This window comes from Anas acuta, chromosome 2 (genome assembly GCF_963932015.1).
Source record: "Anas acuta chromosome 2, bAnaAcu1.1, whole genome shotgun sequence".
Classification (NCBI taxonomy): Eukaryota; Metazoa; Chordata; class Aves; order Anseriformes; family Anatidae; genus Anas; species Anas acuta.
In genome coordinates this window covers 28809742-28825024 of record NC_088980.1, presented here as the reverse complement: position 1 = coordinate 28825024, position 15283 = coordinate 28809742, and the positions used below count along the sequence as shown (strand labels likewise).

Sequence of the window (15283 nt, the reverse complement as noted above, 5' to 3'; positions counted from 1 at the left end):
ACACTCTATCTCAGAGCGTATATAATTTTTTAAAGATGGGAAAAGGAATAGTGCTAGATAGAAGGTTCTTAATTTTGGGGGGAGGCTTCTATAAAGCCAGTGATACCCTTCTAGCAGAGGGAGGGAGGTCTAATTTATCTCCAGGTTACAGCTGATTTCTTGAGTAAGTGCAAGTCTGTGGGGAGATCTGTGACTGTTTTTTGCTTGTATAACTTACTACCAAAGCAGTAAAGTTATAACATCTGTATATTTTCAGATGTGTTCCTGTTTCTGTTGGTTTTGCTGTGTGACGTTATTTTATTTCTTTAATTTAGCATGGATTTGTAAGATGTAGTGGTATTTATCTCTGGTTTCTTTCCTGAGAGCTTTTTCTCTGAATCCATATACTGAGGGGCTGGGAAAAGAAACAAGCAAATGTGCAAGTTAGTTTTAGTCTTCTAGGGAAGAATCAGTTATGAAAATATTTCAAAAAGACAAAATTAATTCATAGTCTGAGCAGCCTAAGGGCATGCTGTGCCTTCCACTTGTAATGATGAGAAGATATTCACTGCAGGATGGATAAAAAGATGTTCTCTGAAGACTGCATTTTATCTGCCAGTAGTGGGACATGGACAGAAGTATCCATGAAATTAATTATAAAACTGTTTCTCAGAAATGTGTAAACATGACAGTGGCAGTGATCTCCTTTACACCTCTCGAGTGCTGTGTTTTAACTGTGATTGAATTGAGCTGTCATATTACATATAGAGTGACAAGTCTCTAGAGTGACTAGCTACAGCTGAATGAATAATGCAAAGGAAAAGGTTTATAATCATCTTTTACTATGCAAAATATTTTTTCTTCTTCTCTTAAAACCCCTTCTAAATTACAGGTATATTTCTGTGGCAAGAAGGTAATTATGAATGTATAGTTGTTAACTTACTGCAAATTCACCACTTTATAGTAATGAAATACCAGATAGTTGAAAAACTGAGTTCATGTAATGTTCTGTCAACTGCATGTTCTTACTCATTCTCTTCAGCTGTGGGTTATGGTCTTGCATCAGAGAGAAGAACATTTAAATTTTGGAGACCGGGTTCCAGGAAATTTATTAATTTATGATGCAACTTTGAGAACTTATGAGCTTAAATTTATAAAGTTATACTCCAAAATTCATGCTTAAGCAGAAAATTAGAAGCCTGAAATTCGTTTAAGTTATAGATATTTACTGTTACTTTGAAAACAGTCCATTTAAGGTAGCTGCTTAAAATACAGAGATTCACATCTCAGTGTAGGGATTATTGAAAAGATTGACTGTGGCAAGCACTGTCATTTTACTGACATTAGTGGAGTTGTCACATTGTTTTTGTGCTACCATTTTTGTAGTCTTGCCTATTATCTCATTCTTATGCTTCTATTCCTACTTCAGATCCCTGAATGCTAATCAAATTTAGATCAGCACATCAAAATTAAGTCATTTCCGATTGAACTGATTTGAACTCATTGGCATTCCATGGCCTTTCCTGGACTTGTTCTCCATTAAATCTTGAGCTTATTGGAGGCAAGGGCAAAATATCCAAAATAGTGCTTACAGTAAAATGCATGTGAAGTCTTTCTAAAGTATACAACACTCTACTTGTCCATGTCTGATGAATTTAAAAAATTGATTTAAACCCAGTAGTGAAAAAATAATAATATAATTCCCAGTGAATAATAAAACTTCCCGTTTTCTAAATAAACGAAAAGACATAGTGCTATGCTAAAATGGACACATTTTGCATTTTCAAGTCGATACATTTTAAATCTGACCAAAGTTCACAGTTACACTACAAATATTTCTAGAATCTGTCAAATTAATTTTTTCACTGTTAAACACAATAGAATTTCTGTAACACTTTATGAACAAATTGAATATTTTTTATACTTTTAAAATATAAATAGTACTTTTAAATACTGTTATTATTTTTGAGGCCATACATTTGTATCTTTTTCTTGCTGTATAAATTGTGGCTTGGTTGGAAAAAGTTTATGAGAATGTCCATTTTATCTTGGGACAAGCTGTATCTTTTTAAGGTGCGCTGGTGTTTTGCCAAGTGTTCTGAGAAATACTTTGTGAATTTTAAAATGATCTGATCTTCTTGCACTATCTTCTTGTTTCCTTATAGCTCTGTCAGCATTTTTCTTCTCCCTTCCCCACTCAGCTTAAAATGGCCTATTGGTCTGACATATTGATCTCACTTGGTCCCAAGACTAATATTGATTTTATTCTCAATGGGACCATAGCCTGTCATCGAACTTACTTTTTCTTTCATATCAAGATGATGTTTGATTGGCTTATTTGATGCTAGAAGGCAACCACATTTGGTTATGATCAATACACTTGCATTCTCTGTTCCTTATCATTCTCAGTAAGACCATAGTAGCAAATGAACCATGAAAATGCTTCAGCTACCTGTCAAAAGGTACAAAAATCTTACTTCTGTTGTTAGGAAGTATGTAGGTTCTCCACTGGGCTCTTTATTGGAAATATTGGACTAGTGTTTCTGTGGTAGGTTTTGCCTTAAAGTACAGCCTTAAAGTACAGCTGTTTTTCTGCTAAAAGCATATCATGTTTGTACCTTTGGCAGAAGAGGATCATGTCAGGAAATATTTAAGCAAACTGGCCATTTGTAAGTCTATGGGCCCTGATGTGATATACCCACAAGTGCTGAGGGAGCTGGCAGATGTGATTGCAAAACCACTCTCTAAAATCTTTGGTCAATCAAGGCAACTGAGAGAAGCTCTCAAAGACTGGAGGAAAGGAAACGTCACTCTTTTCGTCAGGATGGGTGAGAAGGAGGAGACAGAGGACTACAGGCTGGTTAGCCTCACCTTGATCCCTAGGAAGGCAGTGGAACAGCTAATTTTGGAAACAGGTATGAAAGTAAAATCATCAGGAGTAGTCAGCATGCCTTTGTCAGAGGAAGTCAAGCTTGACCAACCTGATAAATTTCTATAAAGAAATGTTCAGTCTAATGGATAAGAATGGATCAGTAGATACTGTCTTCCTGGACTTCCGTAAGGCTTTGACACTTTAAATCTTCCCCATAAAATCCTCATAGAGAAGTGTGAACTGGATGAGTAGACAGTGATGTGGGTCAAAAAATGACTGAATGGCTATGCCCAGAGGGTAATAGTCTAGTTGGAAGCCAGTAACAAGCAGGGTACACCAGGCGTCAATACTAGGTCCAGCTCTGTTTGACATCTTCCATAATGGTCTGGATGATGGGATAGAGTCAATTTTGCAGAGGACACAAAACTGGGGGGAGCTGCTGATACACCATGCTGCCATCCAGCGGGACCTTGACAGGATGGAGAAATGGGCCAACAGTAACCTCATGAAGTTCAACCAGGAGAAGTGCAAAGTCCTGCACCTGGGGTGGAACAACCCCATGCACCAGGACGTGCTGGAGGCCATTTCATCTGGAGAGCAGCTCTGCAGAAAAGAACCTAGTAGTCCCGGTGGACACCGGGAGTGAATATGAGTCAGTGGTGCCACTAAGAAGGCTAATGGTATTCTTGGCTGCACTTGGCAGCACTGCCAGCAGGTCAAAAGAGGTGATCTTTCTTCTCCCCTCAGTACTGCTGAGGCTGAATCTGGAAGACTGGAATCCATTTTAGTGCTCCTCACTACAAGGCATCCATGGACTTGCTGGAAAAAGTCCAACAGAAGGGCTACCAAGACCATCCAGGGACTGGAGCACCTCTGCTATGAGGAGAGGCTGAGAGAGCTGGGACTGTTCAGCCTGGAGAGGAGGGGGGGGAATCTTATCAATGTCTGTAAATACCTGAAGGGCAGGTGCAAAGAGGACAGAGCCAGGCTCTGTTCAGTGGTGCCCAGTGCCAGGACAAGAGGCAATGGGCACAAAGTGGAAAGCAGCGGGTTTTGTTTAAACATCAGGTGTCCCTGCTTGAGCAGTGGTGTTGGACCAGATGGCCTTCAGAGGTCCCTTTCACCCTCAACCATTCTGTGATGTTTCAGATTTTGTTTACTTTGTCTTGTTTACTTGGAGATACATAGGAAAGCATCTAAACTAAATACAAAAATATATCAGTTAAACTATATTAAATGTTCATGTGAATCCTCTTATTCAGAATTAAGATAGCCTAAATTCTATTTGTTAAGAATTTTCTCTTTCATTCTGAATAAGGATCACATACAAAATGTTAATAAGAGTTAAACTAATCTCCTTCAAAGTCACATTTTAATTAATTTGGATTAATTCTTCAGTATTCCTGTTCAGACCAGTTTTTTTTTTCAGCGTCACTCACATCCTTTCTCGTCAGTGGATATTCAGTGGTATCAGAATTAGTGAAAAATTCAGAGTTATCACTTGCAATAATAGAGTCTTTGACAGCATGCATAATGCAAAATATGCTGTACAACACCTTCACTGTGCCTCTTTTTTATTTATTTTTATTATTTTTTATTTAATTGAAGTTTAATAAAACTTCACAGGTAACCAAGGTTCTGCATGCCTTGTGGAATTGATACTGCCCTTTTTATCACAACTACCAGTTACAAAGTTCAGTATGTAAATACAGTCAGAAATGGAAAACTGTTTTCCATATTTTCTAGGTGAAATGTATTTAATTTGGTTGTTTAACCTGAGAAAATCTGTCAGAGAATAATGAAAAATAAGAGATTATATAAAGGAATGAGTAAAGTTTAACATAGATACCACAAAACATTCTTCTTGTTAGCTGACAAAGAGAGCAGAACAGTTTCTTCTTGCTTATTTTCATTCTTCTTGAGTAAAGAATTCAAGGATAAATAAGAGCTTTGCACTTTTTTGGCAAAAGTCTAAATTGTGTTTGCTGTTGTTGTTTTTTGTTTGGTTGGTTTTGTTTGGTTGGTTTTGTTTTTTTTCCCCAGCCAAATACCTCAGGTGACTGTGCACTATATATTTCCAAGCTAACATAGTTATAGAATATTATATGTTTCATATTACTGTTTACTCTGGCCTTCCTACATGTGACAGATGGCATTGCATTTTACTTGTAAAAGTACAATTTGGATAAAGAAATACTATTCCTTTCCCTGTTTTTATTTCCCTTTGTCAAATTTAGACTGTATCTACAGGACGGAAATCCTGATAGATGACTCTAATATGAATGGAGATACATATGTTCTTCTGTTATCAGATGTAAAAATGGGATTACTGGAAGCATTAACGTTGTGTCTGAATGTGTGAGTTCATTATTTTTAACCACCCATATCTAAACAACATCCAGAGATATTTTTTATCTGCAACAGTATTAGAAGGAAATATACGTATTCTTCATTTTTGTTTCAGAGTTGTCCTTTCATGGCTTTCATTATTTCAGAGTAAGGAATGCTCTGGGTTTGATTGTTCCTGTAACTGTTATGCATGTGATGCAAAGCCTTACCTTTACTTGATGAGTGAAAGAATATTGACCTGGATTTCTTAGCAGTGACTCCCTTTTCTTGAAAATTGGATGACTGAAACTTTGGATGAGCTTAAGGGCAGGAAAGGCATTTTTAGAACCAAAGCTGGCTTATCTCAATAACAGAATGGCTTTCAAATCTTCCAGTATTTCTATCAACCAGCTGAATGGTGCCACCTGCATTTGCATTCTTTCTACAAAGCTGTAAATACACTGTGTTGCGAGGAAGGTTAGCAGACAGGCTAGCAATTAAGCTAGAGCTGAAGTGTAGCAGTAGCATGTAGTGGTCTGCTTAGACAGAGGCAACAGAAGCAATCAGATACTGATTGTAACTGGATTTCCCCATCTGTATGGGGATTCTTGAAGTCACTGCCTTTCCATTCCTCAAAAATATTTTTTGCCTAAGGTGAATACCCAATGAAGATTGCACATGGTCATCATTGAGAAGTTATTGCTAGTAAAATGTACTGCTTCACATTTGCATGCTTGGAAAATGTGTTTTTTAAGAAATAGAAATCTCAAGAAGGTTTTTTTTTTTTTCTCAACTCATGCTGTTACCTTTGATTTAAGAAACACTCGATGTAGTAGGTTTCTAGGATCCGGCCATTTTCCTTTTGCATGTCATGAACAGTCAATGCCATGAACAGAACAATTGCAAGTGTTTGCTTTATAAAAGTCAAAAACACGTTTTAAAATTATATTTTTAAAGGTCTTCATGTTTTCTAGTATTTGCGTAGTGAAAGTCATAAGTACTCTTCTCTGTGTGTCACTGTTTTGTGTGTGCCATCACAGTAAGCATGTAAGTGATACGAAGGTTTATGTACTTGTGCCAGCAAGTTTCTCATTTGAAGAAAAATCTATCCCTGTTTATGAAATTCATGATGTTGATTCTTTTTAATAATGAGTTCAAGTGTTGTGTTAGTAATTTTCTTTTAGTAAGTAATAGTGTGTTACTACCTGAAATTTCACAAAGAACCAAAACAACAGTAAATTTTCACACACAAATTGCCCAGTCACTTTATGATCAAGCAATGCATTCATATCATTATACTATTAGAGCAACATTCTTACATTTTTGCATAACAAACAGATGTGAGAAATATTGGACTATTTGTCTTCATTGAAATCAGTGCCATTTCTACTTAGGCTTCTTAGAAGAAAAAGACTTCACGAATATTAACCATCAACTAATTAAGACATACTTAATTAAATGCAAATGCTACTTAGCAAAACCAATTGAGAGAAAGGTATGTGATTAGGGAATTGCCAACTGATTTAACACTTAAGAGCTACCTGCACCTAAGCAATAGAACTGAATGCAGAAACTTCACTTAATAAGAACAATAATAGGAATAATTGCACCATCTTTTTACATTGTGTTGAAAAACCTTGAAGCTAATGAAGTAGAATACATTGAGAACATGAATTATATTTTAATGTTGCTTAATGCTCAATAATTAGAGAGGTTTAAAAAATTTCAAGATGCTACCTACTTCATGCAGAGAGATTTTTTTGGCAGCTGGTCATCCTGTGACTAGAACAGAAACCAATTGTATACATGTATAAGCTAATGTAGTGCTGCTATTGTTTTCAAGGACGCTGCTGGTTTACTAACATTAAAGCTTACATTGACAACCTTTATCTTTGAGGTAGATATAAATACACACTGTCAAGATATTATGAAGGCTGCTGGAATTAATAAAACATTTCAGAGTTTCCTCATGTCTATCAAAGTATGCATTACATATAAAGTTTTGAATTGATTCAAGAGCAAAAAAAAAAAAATAAGATTGGTCTGTCATTCTGATACTGTTGCACATGCTTTTTTTTTTTTGCTTTTTTTTTTTTTTCCTCAAAATACTCTTATTTAAGATTATTTTACCAAACAAGGCAGTTAATGATGAATTGCATGTAAATATTATTGTTTCCCTTTTTAGTGGCTTATTTGATTAGGTTTTCAGGGATTAACTCCTAAATTCTCCCTACAGGAAAATCTGGGTCAGCCTTTTGCAATAGTGTATGCATTTTAATTAGAGAAATGTGCTATGAGAAAGACAGCTTTACTTCCTTTTGTGTAAGAAAAAAAAAAAAAAAGAATTGCCCCCCACCCCCCACCCCACAAATTCTGTATGTGACTGAATTTGCACTCAGCAGTTATGATAAAGTCATGAATAAGCAGGAGGTTTGGCAAGCACCAAAAGGGCAGTTAAATGAAAGTATTATAAGCCTCTACATTTATTCTGTGCATAGTTCACAATATAGTTCTCTACTTATTCTGATGAGTAAAAAAAAAAAAAAAAAAAAAAAATCCCCACCACTACTGCTGCAGAACTGTGGTTTGGAAGAAAAACAGTTCATGCTCGGGAGACAGGATTTACCCTTTTCTGGTGAACTTTGAGGACTGATAATTGCTTGGTGATTTGAAATTAGTATAATAGCATTACAAATGAAAATGATAATGTTAGTTTATTATTGTGTTTGATTACTATTTCCTTTTTAGCAGATACAAGGTGCCTTATCATTTGAAAATATCTGATTTTAATGATGTTTTTAATAGTGTTTTTGTTACATGAAGAATTGCCCATTTTGTATTCTATCAGTCAATGTATAGACAAGGTTATTAGTAATGAAAGTCTTCAAAATTAACAAGTTTCTATTTTCCTTTATTTCAGTGGTTTGCCTGAAGTTTTTTTCCTCATGTTTCCTTTAGAATGGTAGCTAAAAAAGAAACAAACAAAAAATAAAGACCAAAACAAACAACAACAATATCAACAACAACAACAACAAAAAAAACACAACAAAACTGTTTATATATATTATTTTAATCTACTTATGATATTCTTGTGATTTCAAGGCATTTATATATGACTGGTATTTTCTTGCTTATTTTCTGACCTGAGTCATAATTAAAACAGATATTTAGGCACTTCAAAACTGTAAGTTGTTATTTTTTTAAATGCATTTATGCCAAAGATAGTTAAGCTGTCTTTGTATATCTAAGGAAATGCAAAAATTTTAAAACAATAGCATATGCAAACTCTTTATGGAGAGGTATATGCTTTACTAGCTTTGGGCATGGAGTGCAAGTTGGGGTTGAGAGTTGGGGTTATTTAGCCAGGAGAAAAGAAGGCTCTGGGGAAGACCTTATTATGGCCTTACTGTACTCAAGGGAGGCCTACAGGAAAGCCGGGGAGGGTCACTGTACTCAAGGAGTGTAGTGACAGGACAAGGGGAAATGGTTTAAACTAGGTAGGTTTAGATTAGATGTAAGGAAGAAATTACTCACTATGAGGGTGGTGAGGCATTGACATAGGTTGCCCAGAGAAGCTTTGGATGCCCCATCCCCAGAAGTGTTCAAGGCCAGGCTGGATGGGGCTTTGGGCAACCTGGTCTAGTGGGAGATGTTCCTGCCTGTGGCAGATGGGGTGGAACTGGGTGATCTTTAAGGTTCCTTCCGACCCAAGCCATTCTGTGATTCTGTGAAGTAAGTTCCATATGAAAAAAAAAAAATAACAAAAAAAAACTAAAACATAGCATAGACTGGATTTTACTGAGCTTTGAATATATACAGCATATTTTCACAGCTTCTCAGCTGCTTTGAAAAGGTTGTTGAACATGCTCAAAGGCTGAAAAGGGCACCAGCGTAAGGACACATACAAATCTTCATACAGGAGTAATGTATATGGAAAACTGTGTGGGAATTTAGGATGAAGAGCAGTCTCATTGGCTGTTTCAGCCTTTCCAAGTCATACAGAAGGCAGCGTAAAACTTGTCTGTTGATTCTTTTTCTGAACAGGGAAGGAAGGAAACAGTAAATGATAACCATTGCAACTCATAGATTTTAACATGAACTAGAATAATGTATGAACTAGATGCATTTTTTCCTGCTGGGGGAAAAAAAAAAAAAAAGCCTCCATGCTTAGAGGCATTACTGAAGTTGGTGAACCAGGCCTTCGTCACCCACAAAAGCTCGGGGGCGCCTCACCAAGAATTTCTGGTGTACAGAGGTTTTCCAATGGATGACACAGTGTTCAACTTTACTGGCAAGACAAGAAAATTGGTAATAGAAGTATTAGCAGAGAGACCAGTTATAGATATTGTGGCATGTATGCAATATATCCCCTAGCATGTATAAACGGTACATCCATATCATGTTGTGCTTTGAACTGTTTATCTTTTCTATGATTTTGTATTTTACATTCTCATTTTAAACTTGCAGATTTAAAACCACTTGAATGATGTTTTAGCTTCCTGTGGTCTATTGTATTTAAAACCAGACTATCATAGGTGGCTACCAGAAACCACAAAAACAAGATATTGTTCTATTTTCCTTTTCTTAGCCACAGAAATATTAGTAAATTTGACACACTTGACTAAGTAGTGCAGATGCTGAAGTCTGCAGTTTTAGTATTTAGGGTCACTTGCAGTTATTAATTGCTTTATGAACTTTATAAGTGTACAGTTTATATTACCACTGTGTGATATTCCTGTTCTTTACTGATTCCACAGGTGTTTTAAACATCACTTACAATGTTAATGTTTCAAACCCTCTCTTGATTTGATCCCATTTACTGTGATTTTATTTTCAATTTTTAACAATTTATATGAGGTTATATTTCAGAATTTCAGAGACAATAGCTGGCTTCCTCATACAGGACTTTGCCAAGTTCATTGCCTTATTACGTAGGACCCAACAGCACTTTTATGTTGATTTTTATTCCCAGGTTTTCTCCATGCCTCATTGAATCCAGCAGTGATTTTACTGTCCATTTTAAAGCTTTAAAATAATTTTGCCCTCTGTTAAGCACTTGCCTCTCCATTTACTACAGGTCAGAATTTGACAGCAAGTTTTTGCTGTGCACTGAAGCATGCACCTTATTAAAAGATGAAGAAGAAGCAAGAGTTCTTCCTTGCCATATCTCTCTAATATTACCAGCTCTAGGAATGCTTCCCAGTGGAAAGATCTTAAACCATTTTACAAGAAACTTAAATATCAGACCCATTTTACAGATGAGTAAAAATAAAATAAAATTAAAATAAAACCAAGGAATGGCATGGTTTGATTACATTAAATACAGAATGTGTCTTCCTCCTTGTAGGCCAGCCTTTAGCATCTAAACCAAATTTTTACATGCTGTATCTCTTCTGTGAATGTAATAAAACAAGAACAATGACATGAATGCAGTCTGATACTTACGAACAGCTGGTTCCTCCTGCATGTTAGTCACAAGCTATCTGCCTTTAATCTGAAAAAAAAAAAAAAAAAAAAAAAAAAAGCCTATCCAGTAGTTTCATGGTTTTTTGTTTGTTTGCTTGTTTGTTTTGTTTTTATTCATTTATTTATTTATTTATTTTATTTAAAGCAGTTAAATATTTCAGTAGTTCCGTAGTGGCTCTGGTGCATGCACACAGACTAGAAGGTCTTTACACCATGAAGGTCACAAGGAGGTTTTATTGTAGTGACTCACTTTGCTGCTTGTCAAGCTGGAGCAGGCATAACAGTTCAAGGATAAAATTTCCTCAGCAGTCTTTACTGATGGAACATTTTAAAATCATTGAAAATCTTGTTTGCCTCCAGCCATTTCTACATGCAGTTACTTCTGTTAGTGCAGTTTGGAGAATTTAGCTCAAAGTACCTGTTGCATGAGAGGAATGCCATTCTGCTATATAAGCATTGTTTCTGAATATGGACTATTGCTTGCTTTGAAATGTTAATGGACAAATGAACTGCTCAGTGGTCAACAGCTCTCTTATTTCATACTCTTTTTTTTTTTTTTTTCCTCTTTCTGTTTTGTTTGTTTGTCATTCTGTTGCTTTGAACATAAATAATTCAGGGCAGGGCCCTTTGACACATGCTTTTGGAGGTTTGTCTTTATATCTTGTGTGAAATAAATGTATACCCATAAAGTTCTATTAAACTGTTAGACTAGAGATGAAAAACTTTTTCAAATGGGACTTTTTCCACGTGGCTTTAATCTTTATATTGACATTGTTCCCAGCATATGGTTGAGTGATTCCTGTTAGTTGACTACACTATGTACTTTATAAAGAAGGCAACAAAGGTCAAGTAGTTCATAAAATCATTAGTGAAATGTCAGAAACACTTTTGTCTAAATAATATATCTCCCTGAAGACATACCCATAATAAAATATTCTTTTCAGCTGCATTTCTATGCTATTGTCTTCATCAGATAAGAATTGGACTGTTGACAAAATCCAAATGCTAATATGCAACATACTTATATCTAGAATACTTTCCCTGTAAAAGGAAAAGATAAGACCTTTGATTTGAGAGAAAGTGAAGACTTTTTAGTTTTAAATGTATAGTCCTTTAATTAACTAGTGAAACTAAGCACAATTTCTCATCATGACCCCAAATTCAGCTTGAGTTTTGAGTTAAAGTTACCTTAGTTGGCAGGTGATAAATAAGCTTGATATAGCATTGTATATTCATAATATGACAAACTTTATTGTAATAGTAGTATTTCTTTCAAGACACGCAGGTGAGCCCACAACTTACTTCATTGAATCTTACCTGGTGGTGAAATAGTCTGAGAGTAATGTTCATCCCTTTTCTTCCTTCATTCGGAAAGGGAGTTTGCAGGCTGCTCCTCCCTCTTGTACTTTAAGATAAACAGTGTGTCATTCCAATGAAGCAGACAAGAAGCCTTCCTGTGCTGGTGATAGGCTGCGATGATCTGTGATACAAAAGAAGGAACAATTGATCCCAAGATTGAGTCCAGTGGGGGAAGCAGAACACGATGTGGGAAATCCATGAAGTCTTTTGCAGGGCTCAAATTTCTATTTGTAGTAGGCAAAAAAACAGCTGTTGTATTTTGTTTATTTGTTTGTTTTTTCCCTTTAGTTTGATCACAAAGATCTTTATAATTCAGATAAATATGACTACTTCAGGCTATTTTAAAGGCATGAGCTTAAAAAAGACTTCCACTGGTTTGCAAGGCCAAGGAAAATTGATGTTTGCAGTTCTGTTGTGACTAATCTATATGAATAAAACATTTGCTGTTGGTTAAAGGGATATTGGATGGATGGCTCTCATCTTTTCCTCTTTTTTCTAAAGAATTTGGTCTTTAATAATTCTGGGAATCGTGATATGTTGCTAGTACTAGAGAATGTCCAATTTTCAGGACCTTAGTTTATCAGAGGTTTATTTGAGAGGTTTTAAGCCGCTGTAATATTTGAATTAAAAAAAAAAAAATTGTTGATTCTCTTTATATTACTGCTTGATTAATTTTATTATTTTGTTAAGAAATAAAAGCCTAATTTGAGGCTTGGGGAAAGCAGTGTTTGAAGGTCTTTGGCTTAATTTACGGCATCCACATTTCTCACTGACTTAGCTTTTCAGAATCCACGTGGAGATTTTTATCACTGGCTGATGTATTTATCATTAAATTATAGGGCATTTAATCCTTATTTCCAGAAAATGTTTTGTTGTTTTGAAGACTTATTTCCATTGCAAATCTTGATGACACAGTTTTTGTTGACATTAACTATTGAAACAAAAGGTCTGTCATGGTGGATCATTACAAGTTTACATTGCTATACTATAGGTTCAGTTCCATTGAGATCACATATGCTTCAATAATATTTCAGTAGATGAAACAGGTTTTATGCACCTGTATGGCAAGGATCATATAATGTGAAAGGCATTCAGCTGCTTTTGAAAAGATATGCTTTGCAGAAAAATTAAGAAAAACAGATTTCCTATTAATAAATTAGACTGATGCTTTCCATGCTTTGGTTGTATGTGGTTAACAAGGCCTCGAAATACATTGCACTCTCAGATGCAACTTTTTCAAAGTTCCTTGAAACTGTCATTACATATTGGGCTACTGCTCCATTCCCAGTATGAACTGAGTTCCTCTCCTTTTTTCTTTTTTTTTTTTTTTTGAAAGCAATTTCTGTAATTGGTTTGTATGATTACAAAGCTATAGCTCTAAAACAGTGGATTCAAGTCTCTCTCTCCTTTCTTCGTTTTTTTCTGTACCTTCTCCGAAGTGAAGATTTCTCCTCAGCCTATTGTCACTGCCAGTGAGACTTTTTGATCTCCGAATATCTGGTCATTTATTTACCCTCATTTAATTGATATTAACTGATTTGATCAGCAAATGATATGGCACCTTACAAAAGTAACCGCTTTGTGATTAGGATGCTATTCAGAGAGATCTCAGACACACTGTTTCTGTGATTTCTTTACCAAAAATAAAAGCAGTACTTAAACAGTAAGTAGTATTTCATTAAACAATTTATACCAGTCTGGATCTTTTTATTAGAATGAAATATGTACATTGCTGTGACAGAATATAAATGTGAAGATCCTTTTGTACTTCCATGACAGTGATGTGTCACTGGCATGTCTAATAAAAGGTGATCTTTATAACCAAACAACAGTCTCTGACTGCAGCTTACTGCAACTCTCTTCATATTTTGATTCATAACTGCAATTCAGAGGATAAATTGTGGGTTATAAAACTGTCCTGGCTGAAAGTGGTGATATTTTTCCACTTCTCCCAAAAACATAGATGAAGACTAAGTGATTTAGGTACCTGCATTTCCACATGTGCAGTTTTCTGTAGCTGTATTATATGCTCTGTTATTTATATGAGGACTTTCTGTGGAATCAAATATACAATAACAAAGCAAAAGCCTAAAGACCACCCAGGCTGGTATTTGCTTCAGCAGAATATTAAATTAAACAAGGTTTCAGTGTGTTCTTCTGACATCAAGACAGAGGAGACAAGTCATTGTAATAAGAAATCTATTTATCTTATTTATATAGAAGAACAGAATCTAATTTATTTGTGTGCCCATCTGGGCTAGATTGCTCATTTTAAGTTAATTTAACAAATGATAGACTGCTACTGGCCTTTTCTTTCCCAGGAGAAGAGGTTGACAGACAGCTGTGTAGAGATGCGATCTACCCAATCCCTGTTGTCTGCGAAGCTCCATGCCCAAAGGACTGTGTGCTCAGCATGTGGTCTGCATGGTCCTCCTGCTCACACACCTGCTCCGGGAAAACCACAGAAGGAAAGCAGATGCGTGCCCGCTCAATCCTAGCATATGCAGGTGAAGGTAGGGTCACATACTTTTATAGACTTTTGTTTGATTGTGAATTCTCATCTGTCCTGGCAGTGCCAAAGCAATTTTTTGACCAACAGAAACAAATTATTGGATGGAGCTGTGTTGGTTTTGTTTGTTCATTTGTTTTATTTTGTTTTTTAAACGATAGAAATAGTATTTGAATGCTAAATCCTAAATTTAATTTAATTTAAATACTAAATTTAATCATAACACCTAAAACTGTTTTAAAGATTCATTTCACTTATTTCAGTTGATGTTACTTTTTTGTTAATATTTTGCATAATGTTACTGTTTTTCCTTCGTATTTTCTATTTGTTCTATGCAAATCTTAATGAAAGATATTTATAGAGGACCGTTGGTAACCCTAGTTATAATTTTGGTTAAGTTTTGTAAAAATATGAGTCCAAATGCTGAAAAGGTAAGAGTTTTAATGGGTTCTAACACCAACAAATGGCTTTAAATATTCTTAGCCCAAATGGGTGACTACTGCCACCACATTAACATTTTTATTCATTGTGAAACTTTGGTTTTACTCTGTGAATCCTCATTTGTGAATAAGATGAAATTTAGCTGAGATACGAAATTGTAAGATATGGAAGTAGTGCAGGCAAATAACTTTTCTGACAAGTGAAGGAAAGGAACAGGCATCATTGTATATCAAAACACCTCTCTGTTTGCAAACACAGTTGATTTCATTGCCAAGGTATACTGTGTATTTGATAGAATTCAGGTAATTTCAAGAAAGGCACTTCAGCCT

The 15283-nt window shown here is 35.4% G+C and overlaps 1 protein-coding gene across 1 annotated transcript in view; it reads left to right on the top strand.

Annotated features, from left to right (window-relative positions):
- THSD7A (thrombospondin type 1 domain containing 7A) overlaps positions 1-15283 on the top strand; it is a 281816-nt gene that overhangs the window by 190739 nt on the left and 75794 nt on the right. Inside the window, exon 9 of the mRNA XM_068674047.1 lies at positions 14326-14517. Coding sequence (XP_068530148.1) covers positions 14326-14517 — 192 coding nt within the window. The remainder of the gene's footprint in view (positions 1-14325; positions 14518-15283) is intronic.